We start from the raw sequence: 27,312 nt of genomic DNA, 5'->3' as shown, positions 1-27,312 counted from the left end.
TCTCCACAAAGCAAAGCCACTCCCAGCCTTGTACCCGCAGCCTGGACTGTGGAGCCCGTGGACACGGCTGCCCCTGGCGGTGGCTGGGCCTGGGATTGATGCCCGTGTGCTGCCTCCATGCCTCTTGGAACCCCAGCCAGTTTTATCTGTGTCACATGAGAGCTGCCCAGGCGCTGGGACTCACTCTTGGGAGGACCTGCTCGCGGTAATGCGGTTCTCCTCCTCCTCTTGGTTCTGAGCTGCTTGTATTGAGGGCCCGTCCCCACACTGCATACCCAGCAGGTGGCGCATGCTCAGCCCCGTTTTTTCAGGTCCTCTCCCTAATGACTCTGGCTTCTGACACTCGGTAAAGACAAAACTATGTTTTCTTCAAGTAACAGAAAACACTGTTTCAAAACAAAAACATATCTGGCTGTACACATGGGAACATGTGCTTGTGTGTGCATGTGCGTGCATGTGTGTTTGTGTGCATGTGCATGTGCAGGCATGTGTGTGATGTGTGTGCATGCTCATGTGTGAGTACACATGTGCTGGCTGCTGTGCATGAGTGCACTGTGTGCTGTGCATGTGTGTGGTGGGTGCTGTGCTTGCACACACATGTGCATGTGAATGTGTGCACGATTGTGCCCATGTGTGTGTGCAGGCACGTGTGTGATGTGTGTGCACATGTGTGGTGGGTGCTGTTTGTGTGTGCAGGTGTGCAAGTGTGTGCATGTGCACAGACATAGCTATGTAAGATCCTGCAGTTGCGTGACAGTGTCTGTGGTCCAGCCATGTCCTCCTCAGCAGCTTTGAGTTGCCCATGTCAGTGACTACTCAGAGCGTAGGACTCCCACTCACAGCCCCTCGTTTCTCATGTTGGGTCTGCACACCTTTGTTCTGTGCTCACACCTCCTGACCAGTCCCTCCACTGACGTGCAGCACTGGTCACAGTGCAGATGGTAGGTTTCATCATTAGCCAGAACTGAGTTCTGCTCCTGGGCGGGAAGTATCTTATTTTCAGCTCAATCCACAGACCACATATCAAAGCCAGCATAAAACTCAAGACTTCTGAGCTCTGGGTGTGTTTTTACTTGTGTGTTGACAGAAGTCCTCAGAGCTGACACCTCAAGCTTGCACCAAATACCGACTCCGTTTTCCCGAGTACACACCCCCCAGTCTCTGAGCTCTCTGCCTGGGTGGGGAGTTCCGTGCACCCATCTCCGTGGTCACACCCCCATCCCAGGGAGGGAAATCTCGGGGGTGCATGTACCTTCCAGGGAAGCGTGATGGGAGCTTGGGCATGTCCTGTGGGGGGCACAGCAGGACACCTCTCGGCTCCTCGTGAATCCAACCATCCTAACAACAGTTACTTATTCTAAACTGTCAAAAGCCCTTTGTGGACTTTTTCCTCCTTTGGGAACTACAGTACGTGTGTGTGCACAGCGTCCCTGGGAGTCTTCTTGCCCCAGGACACCGGTCCCCATGTTCCAGACTCCCAAGGGCTCATCCACTGTGCAGGGAGGTTGCTTGCAGGGAGACGTAGCTCCCGCTCCAACATCTGGGGCCCGGGGTCTCTGCGGCCTCATGAAGGCGGCAGACGCCCCACATCAGGGCCAGGAGAGGGGTCTCATAGTCTGTCAGATTTTTCCAAGTGGCAACCGCATGTTGCCATGGACGACAGCAGATGGTGCCCTTAGAGCAGTCCAAGCCCTGGACCTCAAGGCGACTCTCAGAGGGATAACGACCGGGTTGTGAGAGGTGCCAGCACTTCTCAAGTGGAGGGACCACCGCATCTGCCTTTCCTCTTGCTCCCTGGCTTCCTGGAGGGAATGAGGCCACCGGTAGGGCAGGTTTGTCTTTGCATTCAGAGTTTATTTTCCTGTCGCGTCCTCCTGGGCCAGAACTTGGGGACTTGGACGCTTACCTGCTACAAGCCTGGGTCAGAGAGAAATCATTATCGCGGCTCATTTCCCTTTTCTTTTGCACCCTCAATTGGATGGAAGATATACGGTGCTGATAACATGGCCTCACATCAATAATTCTGTTTGCTCCCTCCCTTCTGTGGAGACAGATTGCGGTTTCCGCTCTGTTATCATATCAGTCGGTGATGTGGGATTCTCTGGGACAAGATTTCCCAGATCTCAGCTTCAGCTTAATGAATCAGCTGTTAATTGACAAGAATTTGATGCTGTTCTTTAAAAAAAGGACCTCCGTACACCTGGTGGTCCTCATACCCATGATCTGCATCTGACCCTGTCCTCCCCGTGGGGGCTCAGACCGGGCAGCAGCTTCCCTTGGACTGGGCAGTGGCTTGGCTCTGCGCTGCTGTCTCTTTCGCCTTCTGATAGAGCGTCGCTTCTCCTGCTGTGCACGATCCTGCCCTCTACCCCCCGGGGGACCCTTCAGACTGGCTGCAGGTCCAAACGGCCGCCCCGTCCTCCAAGGCTGATTTTATAGGTGCTCTGAATTCAGAAGAGATGGCACACGGAAGGCGAACTTGAAGCCAAGGGACCCATTTGGGTCCTGGCAAAGGAGAAACCACTTTTTATGCCTGATGAGATGCTCAGGAGCGTGTGGCTCTTCTGGTATTGGGGGTGGATTCGTGTGGATGGACATTTGCATGCACAAGACTGGCTTTGGGGAATCGAGCGCCTGTGGGGTTGGGGGTGGGGGCTAGGCGGCTGCCAGGCTGATGCAGGAGACAGTGACTACTGTCCTCAGGGCGGCAGCAGCTCGTGTGGGGACCATGAGAAGCCCTGCACAAATGCACCAGAGGGCCTGCTGCGTGGTCCAGCTTTGGTCTGCAGTTGCCCTTCAGCCCCAGGGGTGGGGATGGCCCGGCTGCTGGGGTGGCAGGGGGGAGTTGGGGGGAGGTGCAGGGCAGTGGCCCCTGGGCAGCTCCCTCACCTATCAGGTGGTGCCCCAAGGGCCTCTGGGAAGAGTGGTTGACACAGAGAGCCTCCTGGCTTCGAGCAGGTCGTGGCCGAGGGTGGCAGCCTGGTGGCAGGGAACAGAGAATGCAGCTGGCCTGGAGATAAAGGAGCTTCAGTCTGGGGAGAAGGTTGCAGGCTGAGTGCCAAGTCCAGCAAGGGTGGTGAAGAGGGTGGCCCTCGTGGAGGGGCCCCAGGCACCTGCCAGTTATGAGGAGACCCATTGGTTCCACATGTTCCCTGGGGTTTTCTTTCCACCACATACCCTGATGGAAGCACAGGTATCGTGACGAAGTCCTCTGACAGGCTGGCTGCAGGTGCCTAGGCAGCCATCCTGGAGCCACCCACCGTGTCCCTAGGGCCTGGCTTGTCTCCAAGCACGTCATCCAATGGCTCCCCTGGCCATTCAGGTTCATATTTTTCATGAGGCAACAGATGGCCATATGTCTCACTCTTTATGATGCAGGACTTCCAACAGCGCAGGAAGACAACGACCCAGGCCCATCCTTGTCCCATCTGCCCCCCATTTGCTCCCGCCCCTCATGCCACTTTCAAACAAACCCCACTTTCTTGGAAGCATCTCGGGAAATAGCTCTGAAATATAAGGAGCCTCCTTTAACCTACCACAATGCCTCAGTAGCGTCAGGTGCAGAGCCCGTGTTTAGCTCCGGTGTCACATCCGCGTCACAGCTTTGTTCATTGGTTGGCATTTGACACCGGATCCAGATACGTTTCACCCCCTGCCCCAGCTGTCTGCTCTCTGGTGCCCCTGACTCACAGGCCTGCTTTCGCCCCATTGTCGAGGTTCAGGTGACGTGTTGGATTTCAATGTCTGTTATGGGCTGGGATCCTAGAACTGGAGGGAATTTCAAACCTGTCTGACCTCTGACCATGGTGGGAAGCACAGTGAGGAAATACCATGGAAATGCAAATACGATGGGTGTTAAAGACAAGTCCAGGGCCTCTTGGACCAAATGGGTTCCTGATTTGGCTTAGCCATGTCTCGCCAATCAGGAGATGCCTGAAGAGGTGACACCACACCAGGAAGGGGCTCTTTAATGGTCCCAGACTGTGGACCCCCCTTTCCCACATCTGACACTCTCTGTTACGGCAAAAGGTGAAATGGTGGGGGGGGGAGGCTGCACAGAGGAAAAGGAACGACTGGAACCGCCCAGCCCACTCTGACCAAGCCTGGGACCTGGACACTGTCCACTCCAGGGTTGTCCTTGGTAGGTTCTGCAGCTCTGCTTGGGGGCTTAAGATGCAAGAGGGCCTCAAAGGGTTCTGGTGATGCTGGGACTCCATGGGCCATGCTCGTATCTGATGGGTCAGCAAGGGGGTCACCACCAATACTTGCCTCTACATCTGTGTCTATACCTACATCTCCAGGGTATATCTGCACCTACACCACATCCACATCCACATCATATACCTGTGTCTGTACTGAACTGTATCTCTGTCAGCATCTGCATGTCTATACCTACATCGGGTATAGACACGTGTGTCTACACCGGGTCCGCATGGTCTACCTGGGTCTATATCTGTGTCCATCTACATCACGGATCTCAATCAGCATCTGCATTTCTGTATCTACATTTATGCCCGCATCCAAACACGTGTGTCTCCTAATCACGTGTGTTGGTATCAGTACCCACATCCACACGTGCACCTCCCTCTGTGTCTACACCTGTATCACCCCTGATCTACCCTTAACCTTCACATCTGTGTTATCTTTTTCAGCTGTGTCTGCTCCACCTCTGCCCGTATGTCTGCCTCGTCCCCGTGGCAGGCAGTCATGTCTGCCGTCTATAGCCGCACGGCCTGGTTTGGTATCGGATTTCTATAATTGCTGGGGAAGTTTTGCTTTTCCTATTCAGGAAAAGCATCCATAGTAGGAATCCCCGGGGACCTTCAGAGCTCAACCACAGCAATTGATTTTTGAAAAGTGTCATCTGCTTTATAAGTTGACCTCCAATTAAATCTGTCTGACTTAAGCAGTTTAAATATCACTCCTATATGGGAGAGAGGAAAAAGGGAGAAACATATGAAAAGAGATTCGCTAGGCTGTCAAAATTGAAGTAAACTGCAGATGACGAATGAAGGCAGAAGGAAAAGGAAGAATTAGAGAAGGTAGTGTCCTCACGTAGCTCAGTTGTGGAATATTGGCTTCCCTGGGACTTTAATGACTTAAAAAAAATGAAAGAAGAACGTCTTTGGGAAGAGCTGGCCATGGGTTATTGAATTCCAGCACAACCTCCCGGATTCTAGTTACGTAAAGGTCCTGTTCAAGCTTTTGATGGACTTGTCTGGTTGTTACTGCAAGCTCTGTAGGGGCGGGGGGCAGGTGGGGGAAGGAAATCATGTCAGGAGGAGCGTGGACACCTGAGGAGCTGAACTACAGCCGTGGGAAGGTGGGCGCCGTCAGTGCGGGGGAGGCTGGTGAGGCTGCGGGGCCCCAGCAGGGGTTTGGGTCCTGGCCCCCCGCAGATGCAGGACACCGCTGGAGGTCACGCCGGCAAGTGGTGGGGTTGGGGTCCCCTGTCCCAGATGCTTCTGCTGCCGAGTGGAGAAGGGATTATGAGAGGAGGGTGCAGAGGAACGGAGGGACAGCAGGCGTGCTTGGGCCACTCCCCCAGCTCTGTCCCCACCACCCCCCCCCCCCACGCTCTCTGCACCATGAGGCTGATCTGCAAAATGTCACCTGCGCTTACGAACTGGCCCAGATGCCTCACTACGGCTTTCCAGACAGTTTTACCAATGGGGCTTCAGGCGAGGTCCAGGGGCTGCACTGACCTTTCCCCCCACCATACCTGCCCTGATGAGTTTTTATCATGAATGGATGTTGCATTTTGCCATGTGCAATTCCTGCATCTACTGGGAGGATCGTGGCTTGTCATCCCTCATCCTGCTGGTGTGCTGGGTCACCTTGTCCAATTTGCGGATGTTGAACCATCCTTGCATCCTTGGAATAAACCCCACTTCATCATGGTGTGTGACCTTCTTCCTGTGTTGTTGAACTCATTTTGCCAATATTTTATTTGTAGATGTTGCATCTGTGCTGCATCGGGAATCTTGTCCCGAGCTTTCTTTCCTTGTGGTGTCCTCATCTGACTTTGGTATCAGGATGATGGTAGCCTCATAAGATGAGCTTAGAAGTGCTCCTTCCTCTTCTGTTTTTTGGAAGACTTTGAGAAGGCTTGGTGCTGATTCTTCTTTGGACATTTGGTGGAACTCACCTGTGGAGGGGGCCATCTGGTCCTGGGCTTTCCTCTGTTGGGAGATGTTGGTGTACTGGTTCAGTCTCTTGTTGGCATCTTCAGATTTTCTCTTTCTTTGTGGTTCAAGCTCGGTTGGTTGGGTGTTTCCAGGAATTTATTCTTTCTTCTTGGTGGGAGGTCTGTTCACATATAATCGTTCCTAGTTGTTTTCTTACGACCTGTTGTATTTATGTCTCTTCTTTCATTTCTGATTTTGTGAGAGTTCTTTTTTCCCTTGGTTTGTCTATTTTATTTATCTTAAAAAAAAAACAGCTCTAAGTTGCATTTATCTTTTCGATTGTCTTTTCAGTCTCTATTTCATCTGTTTCTGTTCTGATCATTATTTCCTTCCTTCTGCTGACTTTGGCCTTCATTTATGCTTCTTTTTCTACTTCCTTGCATTGTAAACCCAGGTTGTTTACTTGAGATCTTTCTTTTTTCACAGTGCTGGATTCGTCACCATAAACATTCCTCTTGGACTCTGTTCTGCCTCCCACCCATTTTGGTGTGTCACATTTCCAGTTTCACTTGTTTTGGGTATTTTTTATTTCAGCTTTAACCCATTGGTTGTTTAGCAGCATATCATTAAATCTCCATATATTTGCGAATGTTGCAGTTCTCTTATTGATTTCTAGTTTTGAACCATTGTGGTTGGAAAAGTTGTGTGGTATGATCTCAATCTTCTTAAACTTAGTAGTATTTGTGTGTGGACTGTCATGTAATCTGTCCTGGAGAATGCTCCACATGCTGGAGAACAGTGTGTATTCTGTTGCTACTGGGTGGGAAGTCCTTCATGTTCTCTTAGGTCCTTCTGGTCCCTGCTATTATATTGCTGTTTCTCTCATCAGATATGTTGGTATATGTTATGTATTTAGGGGCTCCTGGGCTGGGTGCATAAATATTTTTCATGTTTTATTCTCTTGATGAACTGACCTCTTTATTATTATATACTAATCTTTTTTTGTCTTGTTACAAACTTTAGCTTATAGTCTGTTTTGTGTAAGGAAAGTTTGTCTACCCCGTTCTTCTCTGGCTCCCTTGTCATGGAACGTCTTCCTTCGTCCCCTCACATTGTCTGTCCCGCTCTCCTCTGGCTCCCCCATCATGGACCATCTTCCTTTCCCTCATATTGTTGTTTACCCTGCTCTCCTCTGGCTCCCTCATCATGGACTATCTTCCTTCCCCTCATGTTGTCTACCCTGCTCTCCTCTGGCTTCCTTGTTGTGGGCCGTCTTCCTTCATCCCCTCACTGTAAGTCTGTCAGTGTCCTCATTGCTGAATGGAGTCTCTTATAGGCTGCATGGAGTTGGGCACTGTTGAGTTTTTTTTTCCCTATCCATTCAGCCACCTGTGTCTTTTGATCGTAGATTTTAGTCCATTTACATTTAAAGTAATTACTGATAAGTATGGGCTTCATTTTGCCATTTAGTAAATTATTTTCTGTCTGTTTGGCAATTCCTTTGTTCCTTTCCTTTCTTTCCTCCTCTGTGATTTGATGATTTTCTGTAGTGTGTGCTTCCATTTCTTTCTTTTTCTTTTGTGTACGTATTAAAGGCTTTTGCTTTTTGGTCAGTATTAGGCTTACATGAAATACTCTATGTCTAGAACAGCCTGTTTCAAGCTGATAACAGCTTTGAACACATACTAAAGCTCTACATTTTTGTGCTATCTCCCTCATTTTATCTTTTTGATGTCAATACACTTTGTGTAAAACTAACTAAGACATTGTATACTTAGATTTGTGTTAGGCTGTTGGCAATTTCCGCCCCCCAAAGTTGAGAGAAATAAATATACTTGAAGTTGTTGAAATACAACAGTTTTTCACCAATTGATTTTTTTACCTATGAAGAGTTGGTGGCTATCAAAAGCTTTGCTAGTAAGAATAATTCAGGGTTACTGGTGCCACCACATGAATTTGAATGTGCTCTAGAAGCCTGAAGGCTCAGCAGTCAGAAGAATCCGTTTGGTTGCACAAATGACCATGAGCTCACTCACTCATTCTCCAGAAAACATTGGGCTTTATTTCTCTGCAGGAAAGAAAGGTAGCACTGAATTAGAGTTGGGATTTTGAATCATGACAGCTCCTGTCTCATTTCTCCTCATCAGAAACATCTTTTTTCTGCACTGGGGAGAATTGTTATGGATTAGTAAAAGTATAACTAGCTTACAAGATTATTTAAATAGAATGAATATCATTAGTCATTAATAACAATATATGTGAATTGCTGGAATAACTGGGGAATCCCATGAAAACCTCATTCTATCCATTGGTTTCAAATATCTCATCAAAAAAGATTGTATGAAAGTTGACTGTTATCATTTTGGTTTTTTTTTTTTTTTTTTTTTTTTGGCTGTTATCATTTTGCAATCCATCATCATCTGGTTCCTTACCTTGGGTGAATTATTGAGTGAATAATAAAAATAATCCGAAATCAGGAAGTGAAGCAGCATAAGGATAAAAGGTCAGCCTTTGAATGTAGAGTCCTAGGCACGGATGTGTGGTTGGTAGGACTGTGTGGGCCCATAAGGAGGAGACGGGAACACCGTTGCAAAAGCAGGACCAAAAGCAGGAGAAACGATGGGTGTAGGCACTCCTCAGTTTAGTTAAAAGGTAGAGCACAGGGATCCCTGGGTGGCGCAGCGGTTTGGCGCCTGTCTTTGGCCCAGGGCGCGATCCTGGAGACCCAGGATCGAATCCCACGTCGGGCTCCCGGTGCATGGAGCCTGCTTCTCCCTCTGCCTGTGTCTCTGCCTCTCTCTCTCTCTCTCTCTGTGACTATCATAAAAAAAAAAAAATTTAAAAAAAAAAAAAGGTAGAGCACAGGTGAGGATGTGGCCCTCACCTGGGCTTGCCCATAGCCTGGAAGCCCACATCACAGCACTCACTGATGAGTAACATGTGGGCTTTGGGGCTTACTGGTGGCATGACCCGGGGCATGAATTTAATTTCTCTAGTCTCAGTTTCCATCCATCATTTCCAGAATGAGGTTAATGACAACAGCTTCATCACGAGTCTGTTGTGCATGGAGAGACACTGGTGAGAGGTCTTGGCACAGGGGTGCGCGTGGGGGAACCCTCACAGACTTCCACGGCCCCTGCTGTGTGTGGCATTAAGGCCCTCATGAAAAATGGGTGTACGGTCACTTCTCATCTGGGTGTCCCATCACGTGAATGGTGTAAATGCTTTAGATTTTCTCCTATTTTGCTTATTTAGTAGGTCCCTAGGGGCATCTGATTCCACAGTCATATTAACACATTGCTCTGCCTCAGTGAAAAAGCCTTAAAGGAGATTGCATCCAGATTTCGAGAACCCTCTCTGCCACTAGATGTCGAGGCTGGCAGTGAGGACCTGAGCCGCCAGTGCTGCATGTGTCTCTCCCTCCACAGCAGTGTCAGGTGTCCAGGTAATCAGGGTGACAGCTGTCACAGGCACACAGATGCAATTGTGTGTGCCATATCTGTCCATTGATTTTTGAGATTAACTCCAACTGCTTTCTAAGGAAGTTCAGATCATGAGATGACAGATGATGGCCATGTATTTTAAAAATAAAATAGAAAAAAAATAAAATAGAAATAACTGCATGCCCATTTTGAGGACACTCAGCACCATCTTAGTGGTCTAATTATTGACCAGACCCTGTATTGTCGTAAGCCATCTGTGCTCCATGCTGCGGCCCTGACAGCATGCAGCAGCAGCCCAGGAGAGGGCCAGGGCCTTGTCGTGGAGGTGGGGGCGCTCATACATGTTCTCTGAACCAGTGAATTTCATCATCTTTAAGGCTGTTTTAAATAACCTTGTTACGAGAATGAGTGCTAACTGTGCATTATGGAGTGAAGGAACATAGGGGTCAGGAGCTGGTCATGAGATTGGAGTGGGGCTAGGACTCATGGTAGAGCGCCTGGCGTCCCCCCACATCATGTCGCCCTTTGATTTAAAACAGGCTAGAGTGAAGTCTTTATGGGGTCCGGTAGGCGACCTGGTTGGTTCGTGTTCAGGGTGGGGTGGTAGGCAGTGGATCAGATGTGATTAACGCCTTTGCTGCATCTGCAGTGGAGTAGGAGTAAAACACGGGAAGTGATTGAGAGACCTTCTATGGTAAGTGGTGGCCTGGGTGCTTCCGAATGGCAGCAGAAGGCATTTTAGGAAAAGGAGGGAGTCCCCCAGGGCTCTGTGGTTAGAATTGGTGAGGCCTGGATGTTGGCCAGGATGAAGGGAGGAAGCAGTCTGTGGCATTTTGGGTGTGGAGCATGCAGGGGGCTGCAGGAGGGGAGCTGAGGGTCCCTGGGAGGAGGGGGCAGGCAAGTGGGCCTACTAGTGCCTGTCATCCCCACAACCTCACTGGTTTTAGGGCTGATGCCCCTGTTGGTGAGAGGTGCGTTGTTTCCTGCACACAGCCGCACACACATCCCCCTTCAGGTATGCTGCAGCCTCTTGGGTCCGTGCATGTGTGTGCGCAGACCTGGGGTCCTAGGAGTCTCACCAATTGATGCCCACTGTCCCAGCCCATGTGGAGCTGCCTGCCGTGCTCGTCTTCAGTGCAGGGCCAGTGCAGGCTTGCTTTTCCGAGTGCAGGCTCGGGGGGAAGGCTGTCTGGGTGACCAGGGTTTGTGGCCTCACAGTCACTGGGAGGCCCCTGCACACCAGCCACTGACCATGGCCTTGGCAACACGCAGGCACATGTGCAGGCACAGCATGTCCTGAGTGACCACAGGAAGAGGGTGGCCTGACAACCGTTGAGCAGGGGTGTCATGGAGGAATGGGCCTGTCGGGGGCACCCTCATGGCATATGCGGCAGCAAACTGAGCCTCATTTCTCCTACTCCTTACCAAATAATTGTCACCTGGTGGGCCATTTTCCTAGACCCACCTGTCATTCATGTCCGGGCTGTGCACCTGCTGCCACCCCTTAACTGAATCTCTTTGCTTGGCCACATACGGGTACTCCTCCCCTCCATTCAAACTTCTGGAGACAGGAGGGCACGGGGCTGAGACCTTGTAGCCCGGTATTCTGTGCACACCTGTGCTCTGCTTGCTGGATGCTCGGGGCCCAAACCTCCATCCAGCACTGGGAGGTGCCCTGCCAGTCCCCGGGGACATCCAGGGGTGGGGCGGGAAGGAGTAAGTGAAGCGTGGGCCATCAGCAGGAGCCAGCACATGCACGTCACTCGGGGCACTGCCAGAGAGCATTTGCGGGGTGTCTGCCTGGGGACCCGGGCACATTCTGGTAGCCACAGCTTCCGCAGGCGTTGCCCAGCCACGACCCCCTCCACACAGACAGGATTTCTCCGGGCGGCACCTTAAGCTATTTCATTCAGGAATGTTCACATGCCTGACCCGGGTGGAACCCTCTGGGCTCACACAGTGACCCTGGGCATGACCCTGCTCGTCTCTGTCACTGTGAGGACAGCACCCAGATGCAGCACATCAGGCCCTGTGGTCTCTCGGGTGATCGTCAAGGCGACATGTGCAGGGCCTTCTGTCAATGCTGCATCTCAGACTCCTGCTGCCCCGTGCCCACTGCGGGCTGGACAGTGTTTCGGGACTGGCACTGCCTGGGTGCAGATCACGCTCCTTCCTGGGGAACAGGCAGTGAGAATGGGCAGGAAAGGAATACGGCAGGTCCTCCTGCTCCAAGGGCGACAATTATTTTTTGATTGTCTTCTTGCCAGCTACGTGGGACTCCTTTAAGAACTTACATTTTAATGATTTTATTTATTTTTTATTTTCTGTAAAGATTTTTATTTATTTGAGAGAGAGGGAGAGAGAGCATGAGTGAGCAGAAGCAGGGGGAGGGGCAGAGGCAGAGGAAGAAGCAGGCTCCCCACAGAATAGGGACCCAACATGGGGCGCGATCCCAGGACCTGGGGTTATGACCTGAGCTGAAGGCAGACACTTAACCCCTGAGTCACCCAGGCACCCCCACTTTAATGATTTTAAATGTCAAATTTTTGACATTTTCTCGTGTACTCACACATCTGTGCTGTTAACACATCCATCACGTCTGCTTGTGTCGGTGACTAAAGCCTGAAGCCCACACAATGAAATGAAAGCCTTACTGTCGGCACTGCCATGAGTCCATACAGGAGCCGGCCTCTCAGTTGGGTTGTGGGGCTGTGGAGGGAAGATGAGCCCCAATGCTAAGGCCTCAGTGGCCGCTGTCCTCATGCCCAAGGTCAGCGGGGCCCGGAGCGGAGAGCTGCCAGGTGGGCAGCAGATGCAGTAGGCGCAGGTGGCAGGCTTGGCTGTCAGAGTGTGGTGGGGCCGGGCCTCTGGGGGCAAGCCGGGAACTGAAGGGGTGGGGTTGGAGTGGGGGTCCCTGAGGCCAGGCCAGGTCCTGCGTGGGCGTCTGGCCTGGGGGATGTGTGCTCAGGAGTGCCCACTGCCCTCGTCAGGCCCATTCACTCTCTTCTGCAGATGCTGTCCACCCACCCTGTGCTGGACTTGGTCCTGGGGACAACAGCCTTCAGAGGCGCCGTGGGCAGGGGCATTGGAGCTGTGGCCTCGCTCTGGCCCTGCTGGTGCTGCCAATGCCGACATCATAGAGGAGGGCTTGGTGTGGCTGTGGGTGGGACTTGTAACCCGGGTGACACTGCTGACCCCCTCTCTGAGTCCCCACACATCATACAGCTCTCCCCCTGCACGGCTTCCTGAGGCTCTGGGGCCTGGGGCTCATCCTCCCAGAGCACACCTGCCCCCCTCAACAGGGTCCCTGCACAGTGTCCCCTGGTCTCCCCGTTTACCTCTAAATGTATCCCATCAGGTCTCTGTCCTCAGGACATCACTCATTTTAGAAACAAGTCCATTTAAAATTGTGTTTCCTTTGTATCTTTGAAGCCCACCCTGGATTCTCAGCACCTGCTTCCCTTCCATCTCCTTTCCCCTCCCCCTCTCCCCCCCATTATATTTTTTATTGAAGGCCGAGCTGAGCCATTGCAGGATCATGGGCCCATTACGCCCCTAACAATTCCATTTGCACTGTATTGTTTGTCTCATTGCTTGGAAATTCAGGTGATTCATCATGCCTGAAGAAGCACCTGATCCCAGCTGCCCCAGGAGCCTGGTCACTATGTGACAGGAATGCCATAGGCGCTGAGGCGGGGGGCGCGGGGGCACGCGGCTTCTCAAGTGTTGATGAGTTCCATTCTGTGACGCTGCCCCCGCTCTGTCCACAGCCCCCTGAGCCCAGGAGATGGGAAGGAGCTGCTGGTGAGCGTCGCGCGTCTCCTGGAGGTGCCGATGAGCGTCTTCGCAGACATCACGTGAGTGCCGGGCACGGGGTCTTGGGGTTTTATTCTCCACGCGCATCAGGTTCTGTTTCATAAATTGGTTTGCAAGGGAAAGAACTGTGTGCCTGGGGTTCTTGTTAATTATATCAGAGAAGCTGTTCAGGAGAGAACCAGAAGGAGAATTCTAGGTGGGTTTGGTGAGTTATTTGAGCACAGATGATACAAGAGCATAATTGTAAAAACTATAATCTGGAGGGGCAGTGCCCACCGGAGCTGTGGTTCTCAGCCCTGCTGCACCTAGTATTGCCTGGGAGGCTCTAGAACTTTCCAGCCTGGGCCCCACCCCACTGCAGATGAGTCAACCCAGGGAATGGCACATGTCCACGAGAAGTCAGCACTATGGAGTATCTACAGTGTATGGACCCTGCCATGTGCTCCCTGTACCGGGTCACCAGAGCACGACCAGCCTCTCTGGTCATCAGTGCACAGGTTGTAGGCAGATTTGATGACATGGAGGCTTGGGGTGCTGGCCCGTGGCACGTCAGCCATGAGGGGCCACTGCCTCCACATTTCTTGAGGAATGCACAGAATAGGAGCAGGTGCCTGGGAGAGGAGCAGGTTGGTGCATAAGTGAGTGCAGGTGTGGACAGATCCGCATGTCCCAGGTAGGGGAAGGGGGGTTCTGGATGTGGAGGTCAGTCCAGAGGGGAGCGTGGGGATGGATCTGTGTGTGAGCCAGGACCACTCAGACCTGGAGAGAAGAGGCTCAGCTGAGTTGTCTGTTGATGTGGATGGCTGGCCTGGGGCCTTCAGTCCTGGAGGTTCATCTGACCGTCAACAAGTCTTGCCCACCCACCTCGCCGCCGGGGCCTCCGCACACCCTTCCCTGCTGCCATCAGCTCCTGTGTGGTTCATCCCCTTTGAGTAGGAAGGAGCCAGAAGCTGGGAGAGAGGAGCCAAGGCCAGTCCTGGACTGAACAGGACCCCAGCTTCACATCTTGGGCTCCTTGCAGCCGACAACTGTCCAGCCCATGTCCACCTACTGAGGGCGGTTGGCCCACGTCTGCCCTGGCAAACATGACCATCTGCATACTTTGATTCAACAAACATTCATGGAGCACCATGCCAAGGTGGAGCAGAGAGCTGACATTCTAGCAAAAACATGCAGAGTGGAGCTGGGAAAGGTCAGGCAGCCCTAGTCCTCGTGGAAACAAGGGATAGAGGCTGCGGGGCCTGGGGAGCGGGTGCGCGGCCAGGAAGGCCACCCACAGGCAGGAGGGACAGGTGCTCTGTGCGGACAAGCAGGGCAGCTCAGGTGGCCCCTGGTCCTTTGTGAGCCCGTCCTTCTGTGGGCTGGGAACCCACCAGGAGCACCCACCAGGGGAGCATGTGTCCAGCTATGTGAACAGTGGATTACAAGGATGCAGCGGAGGCCCAGGGACTTCTAGCTGAGGGCTAGTGATGCTGACCCTGTACCAGGTAGACACTGTGGGTGTGGGCAGTAGCTGTGAGGTTGGGAGACATCCATTACCCTGTCTGGTAACACTGCATGCCAGGCGCGTGGGAGCCACTCGTATTCCCACCTGTCCTCCCTGATGCCCTCGAGAACACCCTGTGTCAACGTGTGCTCCTTTCCATGCAGAAGTCCCTGCCAGGTGCACTCATGCATCTAGGCACTGCTCATCCCCATCCGACCCTGTGGAAGGGGCTTGGCCGTTGGACACGGGCACTTGGCGGCTTGCAGCCCTTGGCGGCCCATACAGGTCCTGTGCCCGGGGCATGGTCTCTACAGTATGCGGTGAACAGGATTGCACAGGCAGAGCCAGGCCTGACCTGGTGGCACTGGCTGGCTGTTCCCTGCAGAGAAGCAGAGGGAGGTCTCCAGAGTGTGCCTGTACCTCCCACATGGCCAGTCGTCTATAGCGTCCACTGGTGACCTGAGGTCAGGGGTCACGGCAACCCCTGGCACGTGTTCACATCGGGCACCTAGCGCCATGACTGTGCCTGCAGCAGAGTGAGGACTTGTGGAGCCAGGACTGGCCTCCCCAAGTAGGGGGGCGCTGCTCACCCCTTGGTCCATGAGTAGGAGACGCCAGGTCTGGCCCCTGCCTCCATGGGCTCAGGAAATGCAGCTGCCACGGAGGGAGCAGGCAAACGAATGAGAGCCGCCACCATCAAAGGGACAGAGGTCGTGGGAGCCAGGAGAAGGGGTAACAAGACACGTCTCCAGGAGGAGCTCAGGGAGCAGCCAGGGTAGCCCAAGCATTTGGACGATATTGCTACAGCTTAGGCCACGATCGAGAACGTTTGATGCAAAGTAATCGGGCAGAGAGGCGTTAGTGTGAGCTTTGGCAGGGCTGACTTGGTGAGGCTGCCAGGGAGGGGATTCGTTGAACCATCATTATTTTCCCTTTGCCATCGGTGCCAGCTGTGCCAGGCCTGGTGCCTCCTGGAGGCGGCGCCTTGCCGCTGCTCATTCCTTAGACATGCCCGTATGTTCATGCAGTGGCCCAGCCCTGTGCTGCAGGTGTCGCAGGTTGGGGGGGTGGGGAGGTGTGTGCAGAACAGGCGGGAGCGTGTGGGCTGGGGGTCTCTGGACGTGCAGCTCTCCAGGCCGGGGAGGGCCACCGCGCTGGGGCCAGGCTGGGAGTTGGGTCAGGTCAGCCGCTGAACAGCCCAGGTCCAGGTGGTAGCCATGTGTCTATGCCCCTAGGGCAGCAGCAGTTGGGCGTTTCCCACTGAAGGAAGGGGTCACCACAGACAAGGAGACGCAGTGTCCAAGGTCCAGAGGACATTTAGCCCTGGATGGGGTCTGGATCCCTCCTGATTCTACACGACCCACCTGCCACCTCCCTGTCCTCGTGTACTCAGGGCAGCAGCCGGAGGTCAGGAGGGCAAGTCAGGCTCCTGGAGGGGCTTCCGATGCAGGCTGGGGGGTGGGGGGTGCCCTGTGGGGTGTCTGGTGGGGGGTACCCCATGGGGTGTCCTGTGGGGTGCCCTGTGGGGTATCCAGTGGGGGGTGCCTAGGGCAGGGGCACCCTGTGGAGTGTGTCCTGTAGGGCGTCTGGTGGGGGGTGCCCTGTGGCACATCTGGTGGGAGCTGGCTGCACTCCATCTGTCCCTGGCCCGTAACTGGGTCTGCTGCTTGCTTACATGTCTCTTACATGTTTCAGCCCTTTCCCCCTGCACCTGTGTCATGTCTGAGGATGATGGGGACACAGGCTTCCAGGGAGCACTTTTGGGTGGAGCTGGTGACCCAGCAGGTCTCCTGCCACAGTCTCTCCCTCGTCAGAAAACAGGGGGCTTCCTCCTTCCCATGGGGACCTGACAGCATCACCCGGTCTTTGAGCTTGTGTGAGATAGTTCCGTAGCTCTCGGGTGAGCAAGATGCCCAGGGATCCTTTCCCCAGCCCCGCCCAGCACAGGGAGTCCCCAGTGTCCCCTGCCGTCGTGTCTCTCACCCATCACGGGTCCTCCAGGTGCCAGGGGCTTCTCTGCAGCCCTAGTTCTCCCCATTACTGTGGGTGCCGCAGCTCTGGCCTGTCCTTACTGTACATGCACATGCACATGCGTGTGCTTGGTACCAGCTGTGCTCCTGGGCTCAGTGCACAGGCCAGAGGGGGCCTGGGGCCTCGGGGAGGGGCCACTGCATGGCCCACACCGGGGCATCCACGGACACGTTCTCAGGGCTGCCGGCCATTCCAGGAGAGGAGAGGGGCTGCTGCGCAAGTTGGCGCTTTCAGAGACCGTCTGCATTTTTATGGAAGCACCAGTGATACTTAATATGTTTTGTTAATGGTTATGTAGCTGTCAAGTAAATTCCATTATTTCTTATTACATCATTAGAGACCATTAAAACAGCATTAGCATGCTGATGTAATTACGCCAGCAGACACACCACAATCTCACTTATAATTTTATAATCTAATCATAGCTGTCCATGGCGGTTCTGATGGATGGCGGTCCGCTCCCTCCAGGCTCGTTGGGTGGGCGGTGCCTCGGGGATCCATAAGGAGGCTCCGTGGTCGGGGGGGGGGTGCGGTGAGGTGTCCACACTCCTCCTCAGGGGCTCAGCAGAGCCCTCAATCAGCCCCGAGAAGGCTCGGATCAGCCTGGGGCACTGCGGGAGAACAGCCTAATCCTGTGATCAATCTTCCCCCATCTCTTGGTGCAGGAAGCAGTTTAGTTTCTCATCTGCATGATCCGTGGACTTGAGGAAGACATGGCATTCTTGTTGTTCAAGATGGTTGCTGTAGGAGCGGTAGTGGGGACGCACAGCCTTGAGCCTTCTGGTTAGGGCCTTGGTGCACAGGGCCAGGGCGGGTGTCAGCCCAGGTCGGGCCCAAGTCCCAGCCATGCAAGGCCTCTTAGTCCTTCCTTCCCAAGCCGCCCCCCCCCACACACACACACACCCATCCACTGGTGAGAGGATCCGTGGGAGTTTCTGTTCCCCAGGGCAGAACTCGGCTTATTTGCCTGCCATCTTGTCTCTGATGAATGAAGCCTTCAGAGAAAGGGTCAGGTTGGCCTTGACCCCACTGTGTTGCGGCCCAAGCGATGACAAAGTTTTGGATACTTTGGGGAGTCTACAGGGCACTGCAGTGACAGAGGCAGTGCTTGGGATAAACGAAGATCACCCACAGCCAAGTCCCCTGCAGTAAGGCCTGCAGCCCCATGGGAGACCCAGGGGAGGGGATTGAAGCCCTGCCAACTGCCCGCTGCCTGCCTGCACTGCTGATTGCAGGGGGACATTCTCACCTTGCTCCGCTTGCTCCAGGGTGTTTTCCGGGATGCTACCTTAAGAAAGCAGAGATGGAGGGCCTCCTGTTCGGGAGTCTGGTCTTCCCGGAGCAGGAGCACGGGCTGTGCCCTGTGTACACGCCACAAGACCGCCAGGGTCCCTCAGAGTGCTACACATGGTGCCCCATGGGCCCTGGGGAATGTCATGGTGTGTCAGAGCTGCCCTGTCCCCCTTGTTAGACTGAAGATGAGAGTGTGGGCAGGGCGCATGGGCAGGTGTGTTCACAGCTGGCAGTTGTCGGGTGACAGAGGGCCTTTTCTCATCTTCAGTAAATCCCTGTGCTTCAGGTAAAGATGTTTATAATTAAAGGATTGGTGGAGCATCTTTCCTATTGAGAAATGACATCACAGCTTTCGGGAGAAGAGTTAAAATGCTTCACCTTTCTAAACCTCAGCCTCCCTCCCTGTAAAATACGGATGGTCAGGGTGTCCCGTGGGCTGTGATGTGCAGTCCTGCTCTGAGGAGGCCCCCACGAATTGCATAACCGGTTCTAAGGCTGGCAGGGTCTCTGTGCAGATCCTAGAAGCGATCCCAGAGCCATAGGCCCTGCCTGCATGTAAGCATTCGGCTTGACAGGCCTGTACCGTTTTGCTAACATTATCTCCATTGTTATTAAACTTCCCAAACTCCTAACTGTGAATAGATTCGGTTGTCAAGGGATCCCTGGGTGGCGCAGCGGTTTAGCGCCTGCCTTTGGCCCAGGGCGCGATCCTGGGGACCCGGGATCGAATCCCACGTCGGGCTCCCGGTGCATGGAGCCTGCTTCTCTGCCTGTGTCTCTGCTTCTCTCTCTCTCTCTCTCTCTCTCTCTGTGTGTGTGTGTGTGTGTGACTATCACGAATGAATAAATAAATAAAATCTTTAAAAAAAAAAAAAAGATTCGGTTGTCAAGAAGAACCCACTCAGTCCCATTTCCCAGGCTTGTGCTGACACTTCGAGTGTGAAGCGTTGGGTAGGTGGTGGAATCATGTGTTGGACTGCATGTCTCAGTGTTCGGGGCTTCTTAAGAGACACCGTGGTTCCTTCTAATGATCCTCTGACCTGGAAGCGTTGAGCCTTCATCTGCCCCAGGAGATGATGCTCTCCTTGATGGCGAGGCCTGGGCCTCTGAGACTCCGTGATGTATCTTTAGTGTCTACAGTGGTGTCAAGTATGTGACAGGCGCTCAGTAGTTGCTCAGTCACTGAGCGAGCAGTGGATGAATGAGCCAGTCTATCAGTGTGGGCTGAGTGTTTAGCCATCTTTCCGCTGCCCTGAGATGTTGGGCGAGCTGCTGAAGTTGCTCTGCCTCCGCTGGCTCGCCTGCAGGCTGGGCGTTGTGGCCCCTGCAGGGAGCTGTGGGATGAGCGCTAGGCATGTGCAGGTGCCCAGCGCTGGGGGGAAGGGTGCTCTGTGTACAATATGCTAAAAGACATGAAAATTATGTTTAAACCATGAAATGTGTAAGCACGTGAAAGCAGTTGTGCTTATACTGAAATAAAACTAAACACCGTGGTAAAATATGGATTTTACTTATTGCCTGTGCTGTGAGTGGCCGTTATCTCTGCTCAGCTTCACCCTTATTTCTCTCAGGAGGACAAAGTAAAACTTATTTTTGCTCTCCTGCTTTCCACTCTTGAGTCAGAGATGCTTTGGGCCTGCTGATGTCCCCGAGGCTGTGCAGGAGGCAGGTCAGGATGTGTCCTGAGAAGACACGTTAGCATCTGGCAGGAGGCCAACCTTCTACTCGGGAACTAATCTCCGTGAGGAAGGATGGGAGGAGAACACAGTGTGGCCTCTCCTAAGTGACAAATGCAGGGACTCTTTCCTGCATGGAAACCAGCCCCAGTGTCGCATCACTTCATGGATTAGGAGCTGATGCTCAGATGAAGGCTGGGCAGCCAGCGGCTTTGGTGCCCAGAGAAACAAAACTGAACCAAGGAACGGAGCAGAGTGAGCGTCGTCGGCACCAGGAGGTGCTGCGGGTCAGGGCGGGGTGCAGCAGGCTGGCAACCCTGTGTGTCGGGTCAGGATTTCCCGCAGCGCTGCTGGCCCTTGGCCTGGTTCCTGGGGCCAAAAGCCTCTGTCCAGATTTTCAGGTGCTGCCTTGGTTTCTGAATGTTTGTCACTAATAATTCAGTTGTTTATTTGTTTGTTTAATTCATGAATCCTTAAGCACCGTGGGAGTCGAGGTGCAATGGGAGGTCCATCCCCACAGGCCCTGGGCCCTACAGGCTCGCAGGCCATGCTCCCTCGGGTCACCCGGGCCCAGCGGCCACCACAGCTCTGCTGCTGGAGCTCCACTTCCTGTGACCAAACATATCACGTCCCACATCTCCCAATTGGAAAGCAGTAAATTGTCCTGGGATTTACAGACTAAATGCTTTAGGAGTCCAAAGTCACAACGTGAATATGGAATATTTCTGTTTTCTTCCAAATACTTCATGGGAGTGCAATGTGAGGCATTCTCTGACCACAAAGAGGAATTCCCAAGTTTCACGTGACCACATGTGATTGCACATAAGAGGCGATCTGTGCAGCAAAGCAGCTGCTCGGGCCTCAGAAAAGATGGAGCATCGTGATGGTATGTTTTGGTGAAGGCTCGTATCACGTCGTCGTGCAATGACTCCTAAGCCTCCACCTCCTCATGCAGAGAGGAAATGACCTGTTCTCTTGTCTTCCCTCCTGGTCAGCCCTCAAATCAGATATTTTGGAAAGCAATGGCTTAATGTGTGTGCAGAAAATACAGTAATGGAAAGTATGCTTTTGGAACATTCGCGTGGATTACTTTGCTATTTCATGGAATTCTAGAGCTTTTGCAATTTGACAGGGAAGGGATGAGCTATGTGAGGATGATGCCGTAGCCACCATTTTTCTCTTGGTTTTCTCTTGGCGGCTTGGGTCAGTCCAGGACCGGACTGCGGGCTTCTCTGGGGTTAGGGGCAGCAGAGGAGGATGAGCAAGGTTATTCTCAGAAACAGTTGAGGGTCAGTAGAGGCCTCAGGGAAAGAGGGCAAGCAATGTGGGTCTGGACCCAGGAGGCAGGAGGGGCCCTGGCGGAGGCACCACAGCAGGGTGGGATTATTAGTGGTTCTCTACAAGCTCTCAGGGGAGAATCCAGGAATCTCTTTTCCCACGGAGGCATCTCTGTTAGAACTGGACTCTGGGGCAAGTCCTTAAAAACCCATGGTTTTAATTCATCTATAGACTGAGGGCATTGCAGGTGAATTGCTTTGGGTCTAAATTATGCCATCACGGTGCTCAGCTCTCCACCAACACACCCTCCCTCTGTGTACACGCGTGAGGCCAGCAGTGGCACGGGGGTGCCTCTCCGGTGCCTGAGCATGGAGGCTGGTTGACGGGCTGGCTTAAGAAGCCCCTCAGACCTGTGTGTGTAGACACAGAGATCCTCTTACTCTTAGGTGGCCTCAGTTGGTGTTCGGTCAGACACAGCCAATCTCCTAGATGACTGATTTTGTTTGCTGACTTTGGGACCTGTGTTAGCATTTTTTTTTTTAATTAATAATAAGGTACAGAATGAGCAACTTACCAAATGTATCACCTGTGGATGAGAAAAGTTAATGTAAAAGGATTCTTAAGCCATAGATAGGATTTTGAGGAAATGTCTTATGTTTGCATTGCTATCGGGGTGCTCCCTCTCTTTGTATATATGAATATATAAAATCCATCTGTCATGTATCCATTATCCATTATCCATCAGCCACGGTCCCTCCATCCTGCCTTTCCTCCATCCTGTCCACCTATCCATGTTATGGGTTTTGCTCCAAATCCAGGATCAAACAGACAAAGCACAAGCCAAGGTGGAGCATGATAGTAAAAAATGTTTAATTAAATATTCCATCAGGAGTATTTTTTTTTTAATTTCTAAACATCTTTCAGGAAAGTGCATTAGTTGAAGATGCAGCATTTACTTTTATGTTAGTTGTAAAAGCTTCAACATTAACTCTATAACTGTTTTTTGGTGTCAAACAGGATTTGCCATCTTCTATAATCCCCAAACGTTGAGAGGGCCCAGTTTCCTGAGGCTTGTCTCTATTTAAATTTAAGTACAAAGGGCTGTTTAGCCCATCTTTACAAGGAAAACTGTCATCATATTTGTTGTATTCACGGTAGACCATGAAGGTCAACCTGATGCAAATAATCCTGTTCACAGGGACATCTGGGTGGCTCAGCTGTTGAGTGTCAGCCTTCAGCCCAGGGCATGATCCCAGGGACCTGGGATCAAGTCCCACATCGGGCTCCCTGCATGGAGCCTGCTTCTCCCTCTGCCTGTGTCTCTGCTTCTCTCTCTCTCTCTGTCTGTGTCTCTCATGAATAAATAAATAAATCTTAAAAAAAAAATCCCGTGCATGTATAACCTACTGCTGCACAGGAGAAGCAACACCCAGATTAAGCAAAGCAAGAAGAATCCTTAATTGATGGGAATTTTTGAGTTCTACGTTTTGGAAGTGGTGTTTAAAAAAAAGAGAGAGAGAGAGAAATAAGATTTCATCAGGGAATCACTTGCCTTCCTCATTCTCCACTGAAACATTGGTGTGAGCACAGGGTCCTCTGACTCGTGTGACTAGGGTCTCATGTAATTACAATGAGCAGGTGGACGATCTCTTCAAGACACAGGATCCTCAAGAAGACACGTCTGTCAGCATGTTGACACCATAAAGGCAGAACACCCGAGTATGCAAAACGACTCCAGCAATAAAAGCAGGAAAAGAGGATTTCTGAAGTCTCCATGTAAAGAAAACACCATGTAGGCAGAGCTGTCACCCCCAGCACTCGGGTTAGCGGGGGTTTTGTTCATTCCATCCTCTTCAAATGATCAGGTGGGAAACACCAGAAAACCAGCAAAATATGTCAATATTAAGATGCTCAAAGTTACTTCTGTTCTTTGTTAGCCTGTCCTGGGACCATGAAACAGGAGTGATTGTCAGTGTTATGACTGATGCATGATTGCATATATGATCTTACAAATACATAACCACGTGTTATAAATACATAAACATCACATATGATTGAAATTATAGTAACTGTCAAGTAGAAACATTGAGTCTTACACAGCCTCAGGGCCCCTTGGACTTCCCTCTAACACAGAGGTGCCTCCAGCTGGAATGGTGGTGATGAGACTTCCTTCATCTCTGCACACGCACGTGCTGGGCTTGAATTGGTTAGAGGGAGTTTTGAATCAGTGAATGAATTTTGAATCAGTGAATGGTGCAAGATCTCAGGAAGATACCTTTTCTTTCTTTTTTTATTTATTTTATTTTATTTTTTTAAATTTTTATTTATTTATGATAGTCACAGAGAAAGAGAGATAGAGACAGAGGCAGAGTCACAGGCAGAGGGAGAAGCAGGCTCCATGCACCGGGAGCCCGACGTGGGATTCGATCCCGGGTCTCCAGGATCGTGCCCTGGGCCAAAGGCAGGCGCCAAACGGCTGCGCCACCCAGGGATCCCTCTTTCTTTTTGTAAAGACTTATTCTTTTTTTTTTTCTTATAAATTTATTTTTTATTGGTGTTCAATTTGCCAACATTAGAATAACACCCAGTGCTTATCCCGTCAAGTGCCCACCTCAGTGCCTGTCACCCAGTCACCCCCACCCCCCGCCCACCTCCCCTTCCAAACATTATATGGTCTCATTCATTTGGGGAATATAAAAAATAGTGAAAGGGAATAAAGACTTATTCATTTATGAGAGACACAGAGAGAGGGGCAGAGACACAGGCAGAGGGAGAAGCAGGCTCCCTACAGGGAGCCCGATATGGGACTCCATCCCAGGACCCCAGGGTCACGCCCTGGGCCAAAGGCAGATGCTCAACCACTGAGCCACCCAGGTGTCCCAGGGAGATAGATACCTTTTCATCTTGTTTCCAGCTTGATGGGGAATTAACTCCTCATAACGATGTTTCTCTGGGAGGGGCCTCGGCAGCATCCCTGGGGACCCGCATACCCCCTATGGTTTCCTAGGCTGAGACCATGGAGACTCTCTCTCACTAGAGTGGGAAGGGTTTGTGTCTGGGCAGGCAGGTTCCACCCGTGGCATCTCTTCCACCACAAATGGGAGCCCCTGTCACAGGAAGTGAGTTGGGCGGCCAGAAAGCCTGCGGTCCTACAGGAAAATGGCCTCCAGTGGCACGTGTGCTGTCAGAGCAAAGCACCTCATATAGGTGATGTACAGTGCACCTGCCCACTCTGCCCGTGGCAACCCCACCAGACCCATCACGAGCTTGCCATCCTGGAGCCGGAGGGTCAGGTGAGAAGTGGCTGACCTTCCTTGTATCCACCCTGTCGTTCCAGACGGAGGATGACCTCCTGGGTTGTGAGGCTCCATGGCCAATAGCAGTGCTGTGAGCCCACGAAGGCCCAAGGTGTGGACCTCTCCAGAGGGTCTGGGGGAGCAGCAGACGGCTCTAGACGGATAGGGCAGAGGGTGAGGGGGTCGGTTTAGAGGACACCCAAACACCCCTCTAGGTATGTACTAATATCCTCACCTTGCAGGTTATCGAGTGTCCAGTGCTGAGAGCACACAGCAAGGAAGGGCAGGTGCCAAGGGGGTCTCAGGCCCCGGCTCTCTCTACAACAGTCTGTGTAGGATATGACAAGAACAAGGTCACGGATGTGTGTGAACACAGACCCCAGAAGACACGGTGCTCCCCCACTGTTTGTGATCCCATCTTTGCGGATATATGGTAACCCCGAAATCTGTGCAGTGCTCCCGTGGTCACGTGAGGACAGGCACAGGGGGGCAGGGAAGAGCCCTACTGTCTCATACACTCCCGGCTGAGTTTGAACTGCAGCACCCACATTTCTGTGTCAGCCCACACCGTAAACACGCACTTGTCACTGTTACTGCCACATTCTCCTTGTCATCGTGCCTTCTGTGGGTGATTTCCTGTTGGAAACGGCCCCCACGTGCACATAGTGCGTCTTACGTACCGTGTACGAGGAGGCTGGGCCATGCTTTCTGCAGAAAACGCCATTATGGGGTAGCTGAGGTCAGGCCTGAATGACAGGTGCTACAGGAGGTGGGCTCACTGCTTCCCAGGTAGCAGCATCTGTCAGTAAGCTGTGGTTGTACGGACACATGCAGAAGCCTGGGGCACACTGATGGGCTGGTGGGAACATGGTCAGACGCCAGCAGGCCCAGCCCGGGCTTCCCCGTGTTCCCCTAAACCCACGCTTGTGGTCACCTTATAAGTCAAACTCTGCAAATAACAAAAATGTACGGGAGCATGTCTCCAGCGGTTACAGGGTGACTCTGACCAAGAATCTGAAAGCCAAGGAATGAATATCTCTGTTTTGTAGGGAAACATAGGTTTTCCCTTATAATCTGACATTCATCTTTCTTTGTGTCCGTTTCAATAATTTCTTCCCAATCTAAACAGTTTTTTTGTATCCGTAGAGTTGGCATATGGTGCTTGCATGAGAAACTCTCATTAAATCATTTATTTATAAAAAATGTAATAAATACATAAAATAATTTATATTTATTTAATAATTTGTTTTTTAAAAGAGACAACTCTGTGCTCTGTCCAACTCCAATATCAGGTGTTATATTTCCTTTTCAGAGACTTTGCAAGGCTTTGGGCACCGTTTTTATTTTTTACTTTCTGGTTAAACACAGGAATTGTCCTTTCTGCCATGTTATGCATACGGGACTGTTCCTGTCAAGGATTTGAAGAAGTAGCTCTGAGCAAAGGGTCGGGACGGCCCAGGCCACGCGGCCCGGGAGGGGGACGGCCGCAGCTCCTGGCGCTCACTCCCACTCCGTAGCCTGTGTGCATCCTGCTCAGCCGGAGCCGCACGCAGAAGCCTGGGGCACGGGGAGCCCTGCTGACTGGGTTTGCGTGGCAGGTATCCCCCCGGTGGAGGAGGCCCTGCTGCTCACCAGCCTTGCACACAGGCGTCCTGCAGAGCATGGAGGGAGGCCTTTAGTGTTGATAGCGCCCAGGCCTAGGAGAGGATTCTGCCCCCAGTAAGAGTGCGGAGCTGAAGAAGGAGGAGTGAACATCTCTACAGGGTCTTGCCAGCCTCCACGTGGAACAGACGTCCTGACTGAGCCCCGGCGACCACAGAAGGGTCTGGAGCATGCCTTCCCTGCGGGGGGTGTCACCTCCCGGGGAGAGAACATGGGACCCGATGAGGAGGAGCCCCAGCTTGGAAACAGGCACAGGTGTGTCTGTGGCATTAATGTGTCATGGACAGAAGCCGCTGGGGGGCAAACGTCTGGACCATTCCCCTAGGGGGTCGACGAGGAAGCTGGGTGGAGAACCCCGTCGAGGAATGGAACCCCAAGGGGGAGGGGCCATGGTGGCACCTTGTGCCAGGTGTTTGGATGCACAGCTGTTGGATGCCCTTGGGCACGGTGCTGGCGGCTGGTGTCCCTGCTGGTGCCAGGATCTGGAAAGGACGCCACACCCTCTCTGTCTCTGTCCCTGGAGGGCATGGGGGCCCACAGCACAGCCGATAGGCTGCCCCCGAGTGGCTGCTGTGACAGCAAGGTTCCAGGAGGTCCACTGTTTGCTTCTGAGTTCATCTTTTTTTTTTTTTTTTTAAGATTTTATGTATTTGAGAGAAAATGAATGAGCAGAGGCAAGGGGCAGAGGGAGAAGCAGACTCCCTGCTGAGCAGGGCACCCAACATGGGGCTCGATCCCAGGACGTGGGATTATGACTTGAGCCGAAGGGTGATGCTTCACCGACGGAGCCCCCCGGGGCACCCCAGAGTCTATCCTCTGGCTCCCAGGAAGGACATGGAGCACCTCACCCAGGGGATGCGTACTCCATCCTTGGGGCGACGCAGCACTTGGCATGGCGTAGCCCAAGGCGCTAGCTCCCCCAGGACGTATCCCTGACGCGCTGCACCCACTCTGAGCTCTTCCGTTGTTTCCTGACACCATCTTCCTTTCCCTCCTGTCACCTAGAAGGTCGCTGATCTCATTGTTCCTTGTCGCTGCCTGCCCAGGGACGCCGAGCTGGCCTCAAGCTGTACCTGCTCCTCAGCTGAGCCCCCGGGGAGTACGGGAACCCTGACGGCCAGAGAGGAGCATGCCCAGGGGCTCACACTTAGGTGCACTCCCGCTCGCCCTCACCCCTCGACCCTGCCCACCAGTCTCACCGTG

At 52.6% G+C, this 27,312-nt stretch overlaps 1 protein-coding gene across 16 annotated transcripts in view; it reads left to right on the top strand.

Moving 5' to 3' along the window:
- Positions 1-27,312, top strand: part of PTPRN2 (protein tyrosine phosphatase receptor type N2) — a 724,029-nt gene that overhangs the window by 314,624 nt on the left and 382,093 nt on the right. For all 16 annotated transcript variants that reach the window (XM_072763267.1, XM_072763274.1, XM_072763268.1 and 13 more), the window contains one exon: positions 13,342-13,428. In XM_072763267.1, coding sequence (XP_072619368.1) covers positions 13,342-13,428 — 87 coding nt within the window. The remainder of the gene's footprint in view (positions 1-13,341; positions 13,429-27,312) is intronic.

The sequence above is a fragment of the Vulpes vulpes genome, chromosome 7, assembly GCF_048418805.1.
Source record: "Vulpes vulpes isolate BD-2025 chromosome 7, VulVul3, whole genome shotgun sequence".
In the NCBI taxonomy this organism is placed as follows: Eukaryota; Metazoa; Chordata; class Mammalia; order Carnivora; family Canidae; genus Vulpes; species Vulpes vulpes.
This window is presented reverse-complemented; position numbering and strand designations above follow the sequence as displayed.